Below are 17,642 nucleotides of genomic sequence, written 5' to 3' on the forward strand. Positions count from 1 at the left end.
CTCAGTACCAGCTGGGACTTGAGGGAGGAAAAAGACAGTGTAGGACAGGACAGGAGGACACTGAACCAGTACTTGCTGCCAGCTGCCCCAAGAACCAGGGGAGCAACTGGGAGAGGTTTCCTGTCAGCACCAGTCTTCCTGGCTTCACCCTCTCCCACCCTTTTACTCTTTAAGGTTAAATGGGGACTGGAGAGATGGCTTAGTGGTTCAGAGCTCCAGTTGCTCTTCCAGAGGACTCAGGTTAAGTTTCCAGCACCCACAAGGCATCTTACAACTGTCTGTGACTCCAGTGCCAGGGGACCTGGCATCCTTTCTAGCCTCTTAGGGTACCAGGCACTCAGTCACTTCCATTCACACAATAGGGCTCTCAGACTCCAGCCCCAGGTACCCTTCCACAGCTCCAGCCTCAGACTCCACCCTCAGACTCCTCACTCGCAGGGCATAAAGGAAGTTTGAGCCCCAACACTGCATTGGAGAATCTGCCTGCCTGTAACTCTAGCAGTCGGGATATAGAAGCAGGAAGGTCCAACAACACATGGGGAGTTTGGGCTAGCCTGGGCTAGAGACTCTGAGTCAAATAAGCAACTGAACATAGTGATGACCTGTCTCAAAAGACAAACAAATGATATTAATTTAAATATATGCACATATGCATAAATATATATACATACATATATTATATATACACAAATAAAGATACAAAAACACACTCACTTTTGTTAGTCAAGCAAGGGAGGAGTGTGAAGTGATGGTGGTAACCAAGGCAACCACAAAGCAAACCCATCTCAGGGCCAGAGCTGACCAACCCAGGCCTGAATGAAGGATGTTACAGAAGGGTGTACATTTCCAGTCATCAGCGCTGGTCACTGAAGTGGCCAGCTGTCCACTGTCCAGCCTAAGGAGAGGGCTTGTGTGGCCTCCAGCTGAGAATTATAGTCACAAGCAGGAACTGAAGTCACAGGAAAAGCAGTACCCAGTTGCAGGTTCACTGATGGGATTCAGAGATTGTGGAAGTCAGAATGTTGCAGATGCAGAGCGGGTTATCTTGGGCTGTCCATTGCCCACCTCTGTGTAGGACTCACATCCTTGGGACTGACAGGAAAGTCTTTCTGGAACGTGCTAAGAGACTACTGGCTTCTAATAGCTCAGAAGCCAAGCATGTTGTGAGGTAATGTGACACCTGTGACAGAGATGCCTGCTTGTGGGGACACTTTCACCTGATGTTTCTGGTCAACTATTGGAAGAGTGTCTAGATTCAAGCTTTTCCTTACTCTAGTACCATAAACTATTATGCTGGAATGTGACTTGGGGCTGCCTGAATCTGTGCTCCTGGACTGTGGTCATTCATATTTGGCTGCAAAACAAACTGTCTTTTATTCGCTTTTATTCCTATGTTTTTGTGTCAGCATAAATAGGGAAGACAAAAAAAGCTACTGCCAAGTGACATAGACTCAGATTCAGTGGTTAAGACCACTGGCCACTGTTACAGAGGACCAGGGTTTGGTTCCCAGCACCCACGCGGCAGCTTCAGCCTTCCCTGGTTTCTGTGGGTACCAGGTATGAATGTGATGTGTACATCTAGGCAAAGCATTTATACACATGAATAAAATAGAAAGGACTACCCCAGGTTGAGGTCATCCTGTAATACATATGGAGTTTGGGGCAGCCTAGGCTATAGGATACCATGTCTCAAAAACGAAGCGCACAAAAATTATAAAATAATGTATTTTTTACATTTATTTATTTGTTTATTTATTTTTGAGGCATGGTTTGTCCATGTCATCTTGGCTAGCCCGGAACTCCCTACGTAGACCAGGCTGGCCTTGAATTGGTAGAGATCCACCTGGCTCTGCCTCTCGATTGCTGGAATTATAGGTGTGCACCACCATGCCTGGCTAAAGAAGAAAATATAAGCTAAGTATGGTGGCTCATACTCATAATCCTACTACTAGGGAACCTGAGGCAGGAGGATTGCCATGAATCTGAGACCAACCTGAGCTACCATAGAAATGGGCTGGGTGGAGACATCATGTCCCATCCACACACAGTTAGCCCCAGGCATCAACAACAGAGAACCCCATCGGTAAACTCTGCCAGTTGTAATCATCATTTATAATACTGTTTTTGTGTGTGGTGGGATTCTTTAGGTAAGAGGGTTGGTTTTGGTTTTGTTGTGGTTTTGTTGTTTAGCTGTTGTGGGATATTTGTTTGTTTGTTTTGTTTGAGTCAGAGTCTCACTTTGTAGCCTTAGCTGGTCTGGAACTCACAATATAGCCTAGGCTAGCCTCAAATTCACAGAAATCCCTCTGCCTCTCAAGTACTGAGATCAAAGTCCTGTGCCGCCATGCCCAGCCTTGTCTTGTGTTTTAAGTGCATGGATGTGTTTTGGGAGATGTGTTGAGAGGCTCACCCTAATGTCTCTGTGTGCCTTCATAGGTTGACATCATCAGAGTAAGATGAACCCAATTTGATTGGAGCTTTAGGACAAATAGGGAAGATGACCCTTGTGATATGCAGGAGTGGTGCCATCCAAGGGTCCCAGAGTGACAGACAGGTCCACCTGGATCTAAGAAGAGGGAAAATTCTGCCCAGTGTAGAGGGAGGGTGACCCCGTTGGCAGCTTCATTTGTGCCTTGGCCTCCACAGCTGGGAAAAGACGCCACTGAATTAAATCATCCGTGCTGGTCACCTTTGACCACAGCCCCCCTGCCCAGCATGATGGCACCTAGGCCTGTGGACACCAGAGGTCGGAAATGTCTCTACCCGATCTTTCTCTAAGCCACACAGACCTATTGTGACAACCACCAAGCTTCCGGATGCCCCCAAACCTTTGCAGGCTTTAAAAATGCTCTCAGGGACTGGAGAGATGGCTCAGCGCTTAAGAACACTGGGTGCTCTTCCAGAGGTCAATTCCCAGCACCCACACAGTGGCTCACAACCATCTGTAATGGGATCGGATGCCCCTCTTCTGGCACACAGGTGTAGTGCAGACGAACACTTGTACATACAATAAGTAAATTAAATTTTTAAAAAATTAGTTAAAAAAATCTAAAAATATCTTTAAAAAATAATAAAAATAAAAATGCTCTCAGGCTCAAAGTAGTTCCTGTGAGCTCCAGGGCCAGGAGAACCGTGACAAAGGCTGGGCCTGGGTCTCCCTCAGGCTAAGCTACCCTACCCTGGTCCCAGCCACAGTTTCCTTCAAAGCATGCGTGCCCCGAGTCTGATGGGGGTGTCACTCTTGGTCACAGGATCACTTCAGTGGAATCCCCAACAGATGGAAGAACCCCGACAGGTGTAGCCAAACATGTCTAGGGTCCAGAAATGCTCTGGTGGGAGCTGCCTTTGCACAGGGTCCCCCGCCTTTGCATGGGCTCCCCATGAAAGAGGCCTCTTTTATTTTCTCTTCTCTCCACTCCATGTTTTGCCCTGGAGCCTCTGACTCTGTCACAGATACACCAGTCTGGAGGGAAGGGTGAGGAATGACTCCTGGACAAGGGAAGTTCTAGAAGGGCAGGCAGTCAAAAGGCAAATAGAGCAGGAGATGAGCGGCCGAGCTCTGTCACTGAAGTCGGGGTCCTGTGTGCGTGTGTCCGGGGCACATGTATGACCCCGGGGTCCCAGGCTTGTTGTAAGGAAGCTCTCCCAATCTGAAAGACCCGCTTTACTTCCGCCCGCGCCCTTCTGGGTCCAGTCACCAGTAATCATGAGGATCCCAGTGTCTCCTCCTCCAATGGGAAGGACGTCTCCAGCCCGGCCCTCAGCGGCTTGTGAACAACTTCCAGGTAGAGAGGAAGGATTAAATGGAAGAGCAATACGAGAGAAACAATTAGAATCTGTGCCTCATTATCATGGTAATCTTATCAGCCGGATAATGAGGTATTAATGGAGACTTAATGTGCATCTCATAACAGAATCCCTTGGAGAAAACACACAGGGAAATTGCTGTAAACCCACTTAATGATGGAGAAGTCCCCAAACACCATATTCCAAAGGATGAAAAATGCAGGATGTAAATGAGAAGGAACCAAGGTCAATAATGCCTCGGGGACAGCCCTAATGGCAGATTTGGAGATATATGTAATAAAAATTGCATGTTGCTTTTAGATCTCACCCTCTGTGTTTTCAAATGTGCATCCCTCGTAATGAAACACATGAGCGCAGACACAGATGGAGTGATTTGTATGTTTTAAAAGCCATGGGGGGGGGTGGCAACATGTCTAGAAACCCATCAGGACCCCCACAGGGAGCCCTGGGAAATGGGGTGTTTTACAGAGAGGCCTTCAAGGCGGGGGAGTCCCCTGGTTGGGGGTAGAAAAGAAAGTGGATCCAAGGTCAAGGTCATTTGGGAGACAAGATGGGGGAGAGAAGGGGACCTTATCGCTTGGCTGGGAAAGCAACAGTAGAGACTAGAACCCATGGCCAAAGCTCTCATTGAGACACACCTGCTAGGATGCAGGCTCTGCAGCAATATCCAGTCAGGGTGATCTGGCTCCATTGCACCCTGGGAAATGGGGGCTAATTAAGATCTCCAGATGCCTACAGTGGTGTACACCTGTAATCCCAGCATCTGGGAGACAGAGCCAGGAGGAACAGGAGTTCAAAGCTAGCCTTGGCTAGGAGCAAATTCAGAGTCAGAGAAATGTAGCGAATTCAAGCCATCCTGGGCTACAGAGGAAGACCCTCCCTCACACAGGGGGAAAAATAGAAGTCAGGATTGGAGCTCTTTAGAGTCTTAGCGTCAACTGAGAACTTGGCACCACTTACAGTCACTTCAAAAGGAAGTCACAACTGAAGACCTGCCCAGGTCAGATTGGCCTGTAGGCATGTCTGTGGGTAGAGGGCCGCAGCCCACTGTGGTCTGGAGCTATGAAAAAAAGTTTGCTAAGCCAGCAGGCAATGTTCCTCCATGTCTCTGCTTGAGTCCCTTCCTGGGCTTCTTTCAGTAATAGGCTGTGACCAGGAAGTTAAAGCAAACCATTTGCAACAGAGTAAAATTTGAATATAAGGATAGAGCCCGGTTACTGGAGGGTCAGCCTTGCATGGGGATGGAGCCCATCACTAGAAACACATCTCCCAGGAATGGTGCCTGTAATCCCAGCACTTGGAAGGCAGAGGCAGGAAGATCAGAAGTCCAAGGCCATCCTATTCTTTGTAACAAATTTGAGGTTATCCTGGGCTACCTGAGACCTGTGGTGGTAATGCTATGATAACAACAATAATAATAATGGGCTGGAGAAATGGCTCTGTGGATAAGGAGTGGGGGCGGGGAGGGGTTTGCAGCTAAGTCTGAAGGCCTAAATTCCATCTCTGGGACCTACATAATGGAAAGGATAGAGCTGGCTCCTCAAGTTATCCTGTGACTGACACACATGCTACCACACACACTAATAAATAATAATAACATTAATAGAAGAAAGAACAGCCCACAGAACCCAAAAGCTGCCAGCCCTCAGAATTACAGAGAACAAATGACCAGAAGCCTGTGCCCTCCTGCAGACCTGACCTTACACTAACCACATGGAAGTGGGGTTCAGTCAGGGGTTACAGAGAAATGTAAAGGTAACTCCATGATACCCATCTGTAAGCCAAGTACATCCTGTTGATGACAGACATGCCACCTTGTGCTTTGTATCGTAGTCCACGTGACTCCCAGGTGTTTCCAGACATTCAGATAAATACTTTTTGGGGGGTTACTTTAGAAGGCTTTAGGTAAGGAGAGTGTTCTAGGACACAGGAGCTCAGAGGCCTACTGTCCTGACTTGCCTGGGACAGGTCCTGAACAATGTCACATCTACAGAAATCCCCGGCCCTGGGCAAAGAGGACAGTTGGTCACCCTGTCAGAGAGCAGACCCCTGGGTGGGAAGCTGCAGCTGTCTCCGGCCTACACAAGGTCCCCATGGTGTCTGACTTGATGCTGAGTCTGGGAATCAGGGAGACAGACCCTGGACCTTCGACCTCTATGAGGGTCATGCCTGTGAAAGGTCAGAGGATGCCAAAGGAGATGTCACCACAGAGCAAATGGGACAGGCACAGGCCAGGCCCCCTTCCCTTCAGCCTCTCAGCACCTGATGCACCCACTTCGCAGATGAGCACCCTGGGATGCAGCCTGCTGAAAGGACTTGCCCATTGTCACCAGGCTGAACCACAGGAGAAGGATGACAAGGCCCTGTTTGAAGTCAGACACAACCCCTAAAGAAAGGGTCACCGCATCCCGAGAAAAGGCGGGAACCGAGCAGACAGCCTGGCCCTTACAGCTGTGTTCCGTTTAATCACAGACTGCAAATTGAATGAAGAGAAGACAGTGCTGCCTCTTTGAATTTCCCCCAGGCCCTGTTTAATGAATAAATAGGCATGATTTGCAATTAGCTTCTCCATTGTGTGAAGCTTCTAGCGCACCTGAAGCGAGTTAAGCAAGCCCCCTGCAATCTCACCGACAGTATTAACCAGGATGGCCTGCAGACGCTCCTTTCCTGTTTCTCAGTCAGGGCATGCGAGCAGAATCTCTCTCAATATCTCTCTCAATCTCTCTCAATCTCTCTCTCTCTCTCTCTCTCTCTCTCTCTCTCTCTCTCTCTCTCTCTCTCTCTCTCCCCTCCTTCCCTCTTCCCCCCCTCCCTTCCCCTCCTTCCCTGCCCCCCTGCTATGGACATACTGAAAAAAAGTGGGATTGGCGGGGGTGGGGATGGAGGCTGGAAAGATGAAGACAAAGCGTCCCCATCAGCCGTGCCTTCCGGCGTGGGATCTGGACTCTGTGAGTCCCGTTAATTTTCCTCAACCAACACACAAAGCATTATTCCATCTCCCTTTGATCCAGCCATTAGGACCCCACTACCACTGCTGAGGGAAGGGTTTTGGTCATTCAGGCCACCTCACTGAGGGGTCCAGGCTGGGCCAGAGGGTCCTCACCCATCTGGGCCACTGAGCTTTTGAGCAAGCTGTCATCTGTTGGCTCACTCTTGCCAAGCTCGCTGGCATCCTGTATCATTTATCTTGTAATCGAGGCTGCTGGTCTGTGGTTGCCTCGGTTCTGTGCTAACCATGTGGTAGGGCTGCCTTTCCAGATCCTAATGTTCCCCTGCTCCGGGCTAGTGGGAGGGACCCTGGGCACAGGTAGCTGGCTTGATTGTTGCTGCATTTTCTAACCAAAAGGATTCCATTCATCTTCATCACAGACTCAACCTGTGCAGCCCGAGGAGGCCGCCGCCCCGTAGGGCGCCCCACCCAGCCACCTGGAGGCTCCCTCATCTGTCCCTCCTGCTTCAGCCCGAGGAGGCCGCCGCCCCGTGGGGCGCCCCACCCAGCCACCTGGAGGCTCCCTCATCTGTCCCTCCCCCTTCAGACACATTTGTATTCCACCGCCCGCCCCGCTGCTTTCCCTGAGACCTGAAAGGAACCCTTCACCCCAACCCCTCCACCTCCACCCACAGGCCCTCTCCCCCAAGACCTGTCAGGAATTCTAGTGTCAACCAGCTGCAGCAAAGAGGAGGTGAAGGTCACCTGCTTGCTCCCTTTTGTTGTGTCATTGACACTGATGACATACCCGGGTCATGAGCAGGAACAGGGCTCTTCCCTTCCACGGAGACAAAAATCCAGTCTGACTTGCAGACTCCTGCTGGAAGCCAAACCGTGTTATCTCATACAGAAGGAGATGACATCGACGAAGATCATAAGGCACTGCCATTGGAACACACCCCTCTACAGCTTGCATTGCTCCCTCTGCACCCTGGCTCCCATAATCCTCCACAGTCCTGTGAGGCTGGCTTTGTAGAAGGCAGACAGGGTCAGATCTCTAGGAAGCTAAAAATATCCTGTCTCCCTCTGCCTAGGATCAAAAGCGTGGGCCACAGCTGACCAGCTGTTGTTTTGTTGAGACAGGGTCTTACTATGTGGCCCTGGCCTAGAACTTGCTATGGAGACCAAGCAGGCCTCAAACTCACAGATCCACCTGCCTCTTCCGCCAGAGGACTGAAAGTCATCTGTCACTGTGCTCAGGATCTTGGGTAGCGCAGGCTAGCCAAGAACTCCCTGGGTAGTTGAGAGTGACCTTGAACATCCTTCTTCCACTTCCCAAATTCCCAAGTGCTGAGATTATAAACATGCGGGGACCACACTTAGACTCTCTCTCTCCCTCTCCCTCCCTCCCTCCCTCCCTCCCTCCCTTCCCTCTCCTAAAAATAGCCATCACAGCAGGGAATGGTGGTGTTAAGTCTTTAACCCCAGCACTGAGGACTGCAGAGGAAGATGGATCTCTAGTAAGCAGGAGGCTAGCCTGGTCTATATACTGAGCTCCAGGACAGCCAGGGCTACACAGAGAAACCCTGTCTCAAAAACCAACAACAAAGTCATCAGCAGAGCACGGGCTGCTCTTCCAGAGGACCTGGGTTCGATTTCCAGCATCCACATGGCCGCTCACAACCATCAGTAACTTCAGTTCCAGGAGATCCAACCCCCTCTCCTTGCCTCCATGAGCACTGCACACACATGATGCACAGACATGCGCTCAGGTACACAGGTACACATATACATGTAAATTTTAAAAAACGAGTGTTTTCAAATAGTCATGAGTAAGGAATAAATTTTATTCATAATATTAGGTCATATACAACCATTTAAAACTGAAGGTAGAGCTATAGTCAAATTATTTCATGAAGTATTCACTGGAGGACGCCTCTCAAGCAGTTCTGGTGAGCTAGAGAGTATGACCTCCATTTTCTGTACAGCTTTGATAAGCTTCCCCCTCCCCCCCCCCCACATCATTTCTAGCCTCCGCAGGTGTGATGGTTTTAATTGTCAACTTGACACAATGTACAGTCAACCTGGGAAGATCAAGGTGAAGGGTTGTCTAAATCAATCAGGTTGGCCAGTGCACTTGCCTGTGTATGTGTGGCTGGGTTATTTGTTGGAAATAATCCAATTGTTTGGAAACTTTGGTGGAAACACCCATTTGGTGGAATGTGCGTGGCATTATTTCAAGGGCTGGGCCCTATACAGGAGCGGGAAAAGGAGCATAAGAGGCATTCCTGCCTTGAGTGCCCCACTACGACAGACTGTAACCTGGAGCTGTAAGCCACATAAAGTCCTTCTCTTTTAAACTTGCTTTGGTCGGGGTATTTTCTCACAGCAACAACAGGGAAACCAGGACCGTGGGGCTCATGGCGATGCCCACACTGTGGGAGGGACATGTGGTCACCACTCTTTTTTTTTTTTAAAGATTTATTTATTTATTATATGTAAGTACACTGTAGTTGTCTTCAGACACTCCAGAAGAGGGAGTCAGATCTCGTTACGGATGGTTGTGAGCCACCATGTGGTTGCTGGGATTTGAACTCCTGACCTTCGGAAGAGCAGTCGGGTGCTCTTACCCACTGAGCCATCTCACCAGCAGCCCGTGGTCACCACTCTTGACAGATGAAATGGTCTCAGAGTGCGCGGTGCCACTGTGACTGAAGACGCAGCACTCCCCAGCAGCAGCCCCTGCAGAACGGGGTGTGAAGGCTCCCCGGTGTCGGGACTGTACTGCTAGGTCTTTCATGATGATCGGAGCCCTTGAGCGATGGACATCGATGTCGATGGCCGGACAGTAACTTTGATACGGAGTTGTCGTAGAGAAGCCTCATAGCTGGTAATGACCATCTCACACGACGCGGTGGACAAGGAGGCGCCGGCTGTATTCGCTTGTGTACCGTGGGAGCTGCACATTTGGGGGGGGGGTGTCTGTCTAGTGCTGTCCTGGTACAGGGTTCCTTCAATGCTCTGGAAGCTGGGAGCGACTGCTAAGCTCAGACTCACAAGGCCGCCTCACAGCTATTGCTTTGTACCTGTCCTTGGCCACAAGATGTCACCCAAGGAGCGGCAAAGCGGGGGTGGAGTGGGGGTCGTGGGCTGGGAGGAAAGCTGCCAGACAGGAATCAAGCAGGGGACAAGGGCAAGATCTCGACAGAGCCATCAGCAGATGCCACCTAACCTGACCAAGTAGGGCTACAACTGCGTTCTTCATGGGCAGATGCGTCGATGTGCTGGACACCGCTACAAACAGGCGCTCGGATGACACGGGGGCCCCACGGGCGCTGGGGTCTCGCGTGGACTACACATGATACAGAGGGAGCCGGGCACGGACGGTCTGGGTTCTACGGCTCCTCATTTGGTCATTTCCAGCAGGCCCACTTTATGTGGCAGTCAGTGGCTTCGAGACCCAGCACGGAAGCAGAGGAAGGGACGACCAGCGCATGCGCAGCCTGCAACCCCACCCTGGAGAGTTTATATCCAGTCGCGGTTGTCCCAGTCCTGCCTCCTGGGTAAGGGATGTGGCTTGTCGGTGCAGGCCCTCTGGGTTTCACTGCGCACGTATAAAGTGCCGAGATGCAAATGTACCCACAGCTCACCTGCAGACTGACTACAGCCCATTTGCACACACATGCACCGATCTGCAGCCAGCTACAGCCCACCCACAGCCCACCAGAGCCAGGAGAGGCTATGGGCATAATCTTTCCAAAAGGTGGGATCCCACTGAGTGACAGGTCTTGCCTGAATTTGGAAAGAAAAGATAGTTTATACTATCCACTCCCAGCAGCAAACATCTGGGGACCATTGCTTGTGACTGTGCAGGCAAGCAGGAGCACTAGGGGGCCAGACCTTACTGGAGAGGGAATGAAGGTGTCACTGGTCCTCCAAGGATATTTACAGGAGACAAAGGTAACACAAGTGAGAGGCTGGAGGAGCTATCGGGAAGATAGGCTCACTCGCAAAGGCAGACAGAGTATGTTTCCCGGCAGCTGCAGGCTTGGCTGCTTTACTTTTGTTAAGACTGCCTTGTGTGTCTTTGTGGCTTTTAGGCGGATGCTTGGGCATCAGGTGTCCTCTATCAGGGTCCCTGTTTTCTCACTAGTCTGGAAGCCAGCAGGCCCCAGGATCCTCCCTCAGACTTGGATTCCTCTGTCCTTCATCTAAGCCTCTGAGCTGGGACCACAGAGGTGTGAGGACACTAGAATTGTTAGGTCCTGGGACCCAAACTGATGGATACCACTCATAGCTTTCCCAATAGAGCACATTCCAATCTAGGCCTTGAATCCCAGCACTCTGGAGAGAGGCAGGAGTGAGTATCTTTGTGATTGGAGGCCAGCCTGGTCTACGTAGAAAGTTCCAGGACAGTCAGGGATACATAGAGAAACCCTGTCTTAAAGACCCAATGTCTGGAGCACACCCCAGAAAATGACCATTAATTTGATTGTGGTTACATCATCAGATCCCTTGAATGGGTTAGCCAGGAACCAGGTGAAGAGACACCATCTGTCCACAGACCTAAGTTACAGAAATCTTCTCACAACTATGAATTACAGGAGACCTAAGGAGGATAAAGTGAAAACTCACTTTGGACATTCTTGAGAGTGTCGTAAAATTCCATGTGTTAGCAGCATGTGGAGTTCCCAGATGACAGAAATAAGATCTCTGTGTTTCAAGTTTGATGTCTATAGGCCAAAAAACTTACACCCAAATTTTAAATTTTTATTATTTTATTTCTTTGGATCTCCTAAGCTAGAGATTGCCCAGCATGAGCACGTGATAAATATTTCTCAGTTTCTCACTACCCACTCAATACTTCCATCAGCACGTGCACACCTGAAATTGGCTTCAGACCAGGCTCCACTCCAGGGACCTCAGTGGTGCAGGCAGACTCGTGAGGTCAGCATGAACAGGAATGCAAGACACACACACACCTCTCCAACTTAGCAAGAGATGACGGATTCTTTCAATTCTAGGCAAGTTAGAGTCACGTTTTAATCTCGACCATTGTGACAGAAAAGCAGGCTTTCAGGAGCTTCCTTCCAAATCAGAAGCAAGTCTTTCTGGGAAAGCAAGGAACTTCTCTGGGGACCTTCCTTGTAGACAGGGCCTGTCTCTCCACAGCTTGCCTCCACCAAGGCTATCAAGGATGTTCAGCAACATCTGGAGCGCAATGAGAGGCAGCTGATGGATACCTAGTCTGGGTCAGGCAGGAAGTGTGCTCAGACAGTAGCTGCTAAGCTCAAGGACTGCTGGGTCCTCCTTGCTCCTTCTAGCACCAAATAAAGTTTTGTTGAGACAGTCTTGTTATATAGTCCAGGCTGGCCTCAAATTTGTCATCTTCCATATGGACAAGTATCTATAGTGACTTCCTAAGTATAAACTCATGGAGAAGATTGGTAACATTCAGGAAGTGAAGCACGTTTTCAGCAGTGCTTCTGGATACAGAGTACAGAAACGCAGCAGCGAAGAACACTGTCCCTGTTAACCGGGTTCACAGACTGACACCAGAGTAATGGGACCGGGAGACAGGCTCACCATCCGGGCTTATATAAGGCGAGGCTCGCTGGAGGAAAGCCAGCACAAAGCTTTGATTGAGGGTACAACGGACAGCAGGTGTCATCTCAGCAGAAAGGAGGTCACAAGGGGCCCTGCCACCTGGCCCAGAGCTCACATGGGAACCTTCCTCACCTGAACCTGCCTCTGCGGAGCTCCGCCCCCACCACAGCAGACAGTGTCTTCACTTATCCAAGTGTTCTCCCCAGTAAAAAGTTACTCCCAGCCACCTGCTCCTAGGGTCCACCAACACCCACTTGGCAAAGCTCTCAAGCACTTTTATTTGTATTGACTTGAGATAGGCTCTTATTCCACACTCCAGGCTGACAGTCCCTGCTCTCCAGGCTCCATGGGCTGGGCTCACAGGCATGAGACATAGCTCTCAGGTACTTGGCATTCAGAGTTCCAACAGTCTAGCACTGTGAAAATGTGCTAGCTTCAAAGAAATGGTTCTTCACACACACACACACACACACACACACACAGAGCAGTCATAGCAAACACAGAATCAATTGCTAGACTTCAAAGAACTGAGATGATTGCAGACTTTTCCTTTTTTTTTTTTTTTTTTTTTTTTTTTTTGGGTTTTCGAGACAGGGTTTCTGTAGACCAGGCTGCCCTCAAACTCAGAAATCCACCTGCCTCTGCCTCCCGAGCTGGGATTAAAGGCATGCGCCACCACTGCCTGGCAACTGCAGACTTTTCTTAAGGAAACCGCAGGAGCAGCAGAGGGAAGAGGCTATCCCACTGATACCACACTGCTGGGACTTCTGTTTTCATCACCTCCACCTGGCCTGTGCCTCCCTTCTCTCTCCATACCCAGTCACCAAGAGGAAGGCCATGAATATGAAGCTTACTTACTGCAGACAAGCCCCCACTGTCAGCAGTGAGACATGGCACCTGGCTCAGGCCACAGCCCTGCTGTTGCCTCGGGATCTGGGACTTTGCTCACACACTTCAGGAACGTGCATCTATAAAATCCAGTTCCAATAACTACGTTCAAGACACACAGGAAGAGGAGCCATTTATCCTGGCTGCTTTCAGTGCTCTGAAAGCCCAAGGCCCTTTCAACAGCAATCCTTCTATTCCAGAGAGCTCTGAGAGGCATATTTTCACAAGGGAGCAAACAGAAGAGGTGATTAATTATGGTGACCTAAGGTGAGGAGGAGGAAAAACAGACAAATAAAAAACGTTCCCTAGTTTAAGAAAGTTTAGGGGCTGTAATGATGGCTCAGCAGTTAAGAGCACTAGCTGTCCTTCCAAAGGGCCTGGGTTCAATTCCCAGCACCCACATGGCAGCCCACACCTGTCTGTAACTCCAGCCCTAGGATCTGACGCCCTCACACAGACATATAGGCAGGCAAAACACCAATGCACTGAGAAAATAAAATTAATTTTTTAAAAAAAGTATACATGGAAACATGGTCTACAACCTATTACATCCAGAAACAGGACATTAACTGAAAAAACATATGGCTTTTTCTTTTCTTTAATTCTATAGAACTTTCATGAGCTGAGCCACTGCCTCCCCATTTAATATTCATTAATTTTGTAAATTCTATATAATTTTAGGTGTCTGAACATTTCCCCAGGTGACTTGCACACAGCAGTACCTTCATGTAGGACAGTGGGAAACATCTGAAGACCTTTCCAGAAAAACAAACAAGTCAAGTCACTCCCCATTGCATGCTGCCACTGCCAGGAAGTAGATACTTGATAAGCTGAGACATCAACCCCACAAGAATTCCATTGTGGGGCTGGAGTGACAGTTCAGCACGTCGGTTCAGAACTCTGGCTATTCCAGGGGACCCAGATTGGAGTCCTGGTAACCACATGACAGTTTGCAGCCTTCTGTTTTCCAGTTCCAGGGGATCTAATGCCCTCTTCTGGACTCCATGGCCACTGCATAGATAGCTGCACAGACAGGTATATAGGCAAAATACCAATACACAAAAAATAAATTAAAATAAAATAAAATAAATATGGGGGAAAAGAATGCCTAAATGCAAAGCAATGGTGGATGCTGGAGTTTGCTCCTGGACAGTGCTGGCATCTACCCCACGTCCAGAGGTGTCCCAATGCCAGGCTGCACCTCACCACTTGCTTGGACACTGTAGCCCTACACCTCACATCCATGACCTTCATTCCACAGAAAAGAGCCCTGCAGCAACGTCCACATCTTCATATTTATTTCCACAGTGATAACATGGAATATATTTAGCTACCATTACAGAGAGAGAGAGAGAGAGAGAGAGAGAGAGAGAGAGATCGTTGATTTACAAGTTAAGTCTCATAACAATGAATTCCAACTATTCAAAATTTTCTGTTGACTTAACATTTATTGAATCAGTGCTGAAGTAGATGTTAGACTCCCTTCTAGTTGCAGAACCCTGTCAGAGTTTGGCTTGCAATGTACTCAGCAAGGGATGTGACTTCCAACCCCAAGGCAAGGTGGACAACGACAGCCCATTAAGTACACAGATTTCTTGACCCAACATCTGAACGGATATTTGTGATACTAGTTTAGTTTTGATCTCTCCCTAAAAGGCAGGTACCACATCTCACATTCCTATGTAAATTCCTATTTTGGGATTTGAAAGGGAAGGGAGACGTGGAAGCATGAAGAAAACTCAGCTTCTTTTGGCACGGTGTGGCCGAGTTCTTAGAGAGGGAGCAGACGGTCGTTATCCACCTGCTCATGGCTGGTTGTCACGGGTCCCTTAGAAGATGCCTGTATTGCTGCCACCACAAGGGACTCGGAAGTATGGGATTGCAGCATTTGTCAAAAAAGCTAGACAGGTTTAGGAAACATACAAGGTGAAACCCCTCGGTGATGGCGTATGTACAAGACTTGTGCTTGAAGCTTTGGTGTGCCTCCTTGGCCAGCTTCTCAGGCACCAAAGCCCATTCCTGATTAATTACTGATGTACAACGCAAACCAAACTACAGAGACACTTTTTTTTTTTTTTTTTTCAGAAGAGGGCAATAAAGGCACAGGAACCTGCCAAAATAGATTTTTTTCCATAAGAATAGTGTGGCTGATCAAAATAGTTTAACACTAGTAAGACCTGGATCAGTAGAGCAGACGATACAAATTAGTTTTAAAAAATGACATTCACTGAATTCCTGGTCTGTGCATTCAATGTGAACCATCATCAGAGACAGATGATAGCTGAGGCTCGGTAAGGAGCCCTTCCTGGCTTCCACTCAGTGCGCAGGTGCAAAGGAAGGACGCATGAGCACACCTGCCATGCCACGTACTGCTTGTCCACATGGTGGAGTCTGCCCCAATGCGCAGGCTCAACACATGTCCATGGTGGTACACGCCTTCATGACTTCCCCATCAAACTCCACACATGCAGAGCGATAAACTCTACTCCAGACTAATAAATATTTCTGCTTTTGCTTTTAAGCTCAGCTTAAATTTTGTCAAGGAAACCATTTCACAAGAGGGAATGTCACAGCCTACTCTCAGCAACTGTCCTTGTTGTTTATTAGAGTCTGAAGATGCCCATAGTACATCAAATATAAATATATATTAGATTTACATTTCCTTCTTAGCTCTTCCTTAGGAGAGTGTATCTAGGGAGCCCGTATTGCGCATCTCCTGAGACCCTCCGTGCAGGTGCCTCACGACCGAACGCTCACACAGCAACTTGGAAGGGGCACACTGTTCTTTCTAAAAATGAGAAGGACGAACAGGGAATTCATGAACCAAGATCTAGACGTTTCCTAAAAGATTTCTGTTCTGGTTTTTAAAAATTTAAAACACCTGAAAAACATGGTCCCTTTTGCAGTACTACTCTCTACTTGGGGTCAGGAAATAAAATATGCAACTCAGAAAGGCCGAAAGGAACGAGGACCTGCGTGTAGCTTGTTAATCTGCTTAGGAAGAGCCATGTGGAAACGTCTGGAAGCTGTAGAGCATTAGACAAAACAATGTTCAGCTTTCAAAGAAGCTGCTACATGTTCCTAGAGATCTGTTTCCTGGCTACAGTCTGCTGTCTTGGTGGGCCTGGTCTTGGTCACTTTCTGTCATCGATGGTTTTAATAAACTCCACGGCTGCTGTGAACTGCATCCACCAGTAGGACTCCTCTCCAGACAGACAGCTGGCATAGAAGCTGCTGATGTACTGCACAGTGGACAGCAGGCAGGGTGGGTTTGCCTAGACAGATGGGAAATAAGAAAGAGCCCATTACTCGGTGCTGTGCTCTGCCAGGGCCATCTTAGCATCTGTTCTTCCATGATCTGTTGGAGCTGCCAGGCCAGGGCTCTGGACAACAATCCCGAGACTGTTTTGGAATTAAGCATCTTCAAGTTTTAGAAAGGATCCCAGGATTCAAATCTATTACCTTGTGAAGCTCTATGCCACCCTGCTCAAGAGGCCACATAAACTATTAGACAATACTAAAAGACTCACCTTTATTAACACAAACACCAACACAGGAACAAAGTCATCTGCCCCGGGGACAGAGTCCTCGTTGGCCAGGCTCAAGAGGTTCATGATGGTGGAGCACATCCTCAGGATGCACTGCACTTTGTCGCGGGGCGTTTTGTAAGCACTTATTGTCCTGATTTCTGACTGTGCAGATGGCCATGGTGCCTCACGGAGATAAACCTAAGCAAGATGGTAGACAACATAGAGATCATGAATCCAACAGCAATCTGCATAGCAGCCACGGTACCTGTCACAGCAAGCTGACAAGGGACATTTTTTCCCAGCCTCCCAAGATAAACCCTATTTCAAAACACAACAGCCTAGCCATTGGGCAGAGGTGTATATATACCACAGAGCCTGGAGCTCACAACCTCCCTGTGAGTTTCTTACAAAGCTGGGATGAGATTTTCCATTTAGCTGATTTCAGAAGCACAGACAAGCAGCAGCAAGAAGGTAATGTTGACATCACTAGGATCCCTGTTGCAGTGCTTCTACAAAAACAAAGTCAAAGCCCAGGACGGTGGTGAAAGCTTGGGATCACAGCACTTTGGGGGATCAAGGCAGGAGGGTCAGGGGCTTAAGGCCAGCCTCAGCAACATAGCAAGCTTGAGGTCAGCGAGGACTTGAAAGAATCTCTCTCTACTCTTGAGGTAGAGGCAGAAGGATCTCTATGAATTCAAGGCCAGCTTGGTCTACATAGGGAGTTTCAGGATAGTGAGGGCTATAGAATAAGAGAGACCTTGTGTATAAGGGGTAAGGGGCTGTCTTAAACAAACAAACAAGCAAGCAAATACCAAGCAACAAAAAACCCATTGTACTGGCTAGTTTTGTGTCAACTTGACACAGCTGGAGTTATCACAGAG

The 17,642-nt window shown here is 48.7% G+C and overlaps 1 protein-coding gene across 13 annotated transcripts in view; it reads right to left on the reverse strand.

Annotated features, from left to right (window-relative positions):
• Nucleotides 1-14,506: 14,506 nt before the first annotated feature.
• The window catches only part of Gapvd1 (GTPase activating protein and VPS9 domains 1), a 79,108-nt gene continuing 75,972 nt past the window's right edge, over nucleotides 14,507-17,642 (reverse strand). For 7 of the 13 annotated variants that reach the window (XR_003953694.1, XR_003953693.1, XR_003953692.1 and 4 more), the window contains 2 exons: nucleotides 16,762-16,959; nucleotides 14,509-16,506 (listed from right to left, as the gene is read on the reverse strand). Coding sequence is in view for 9 of the 13 variants with exons in the window: in XM_017319195.2 (XP_017174684.1) it covers nucleotides 16,366-16,506; nucleotides 16,762-16,959 (339 nt within the window). In the remaining 4 variants the exon portion in view is untranslated. Of the gene's footprint in view, nucleotides 16,507-16,761; nucleotides 16,960-17,642 lie in introns of all 13 variants that reach the window. The other 6 variants (XM_011239150.3, XM_030251956.1, XM_017319197.2 and 3 more) reach the window with 2 other exon arrangements.

This window comes from Mus musculus, chromosome 2 (genome assembly GCF_000001635.26).
Source record: "Mus musculus strain C57BL/6J chromosome 2, GRCm38.p6 C57BL/6J".
Taxonomy (NCBI): domain Eukaryota; kingdom Metazoa; phylum Chordata; class Mammalia; order Rodentia; family Muridae; genus Mus; species Mus musculus.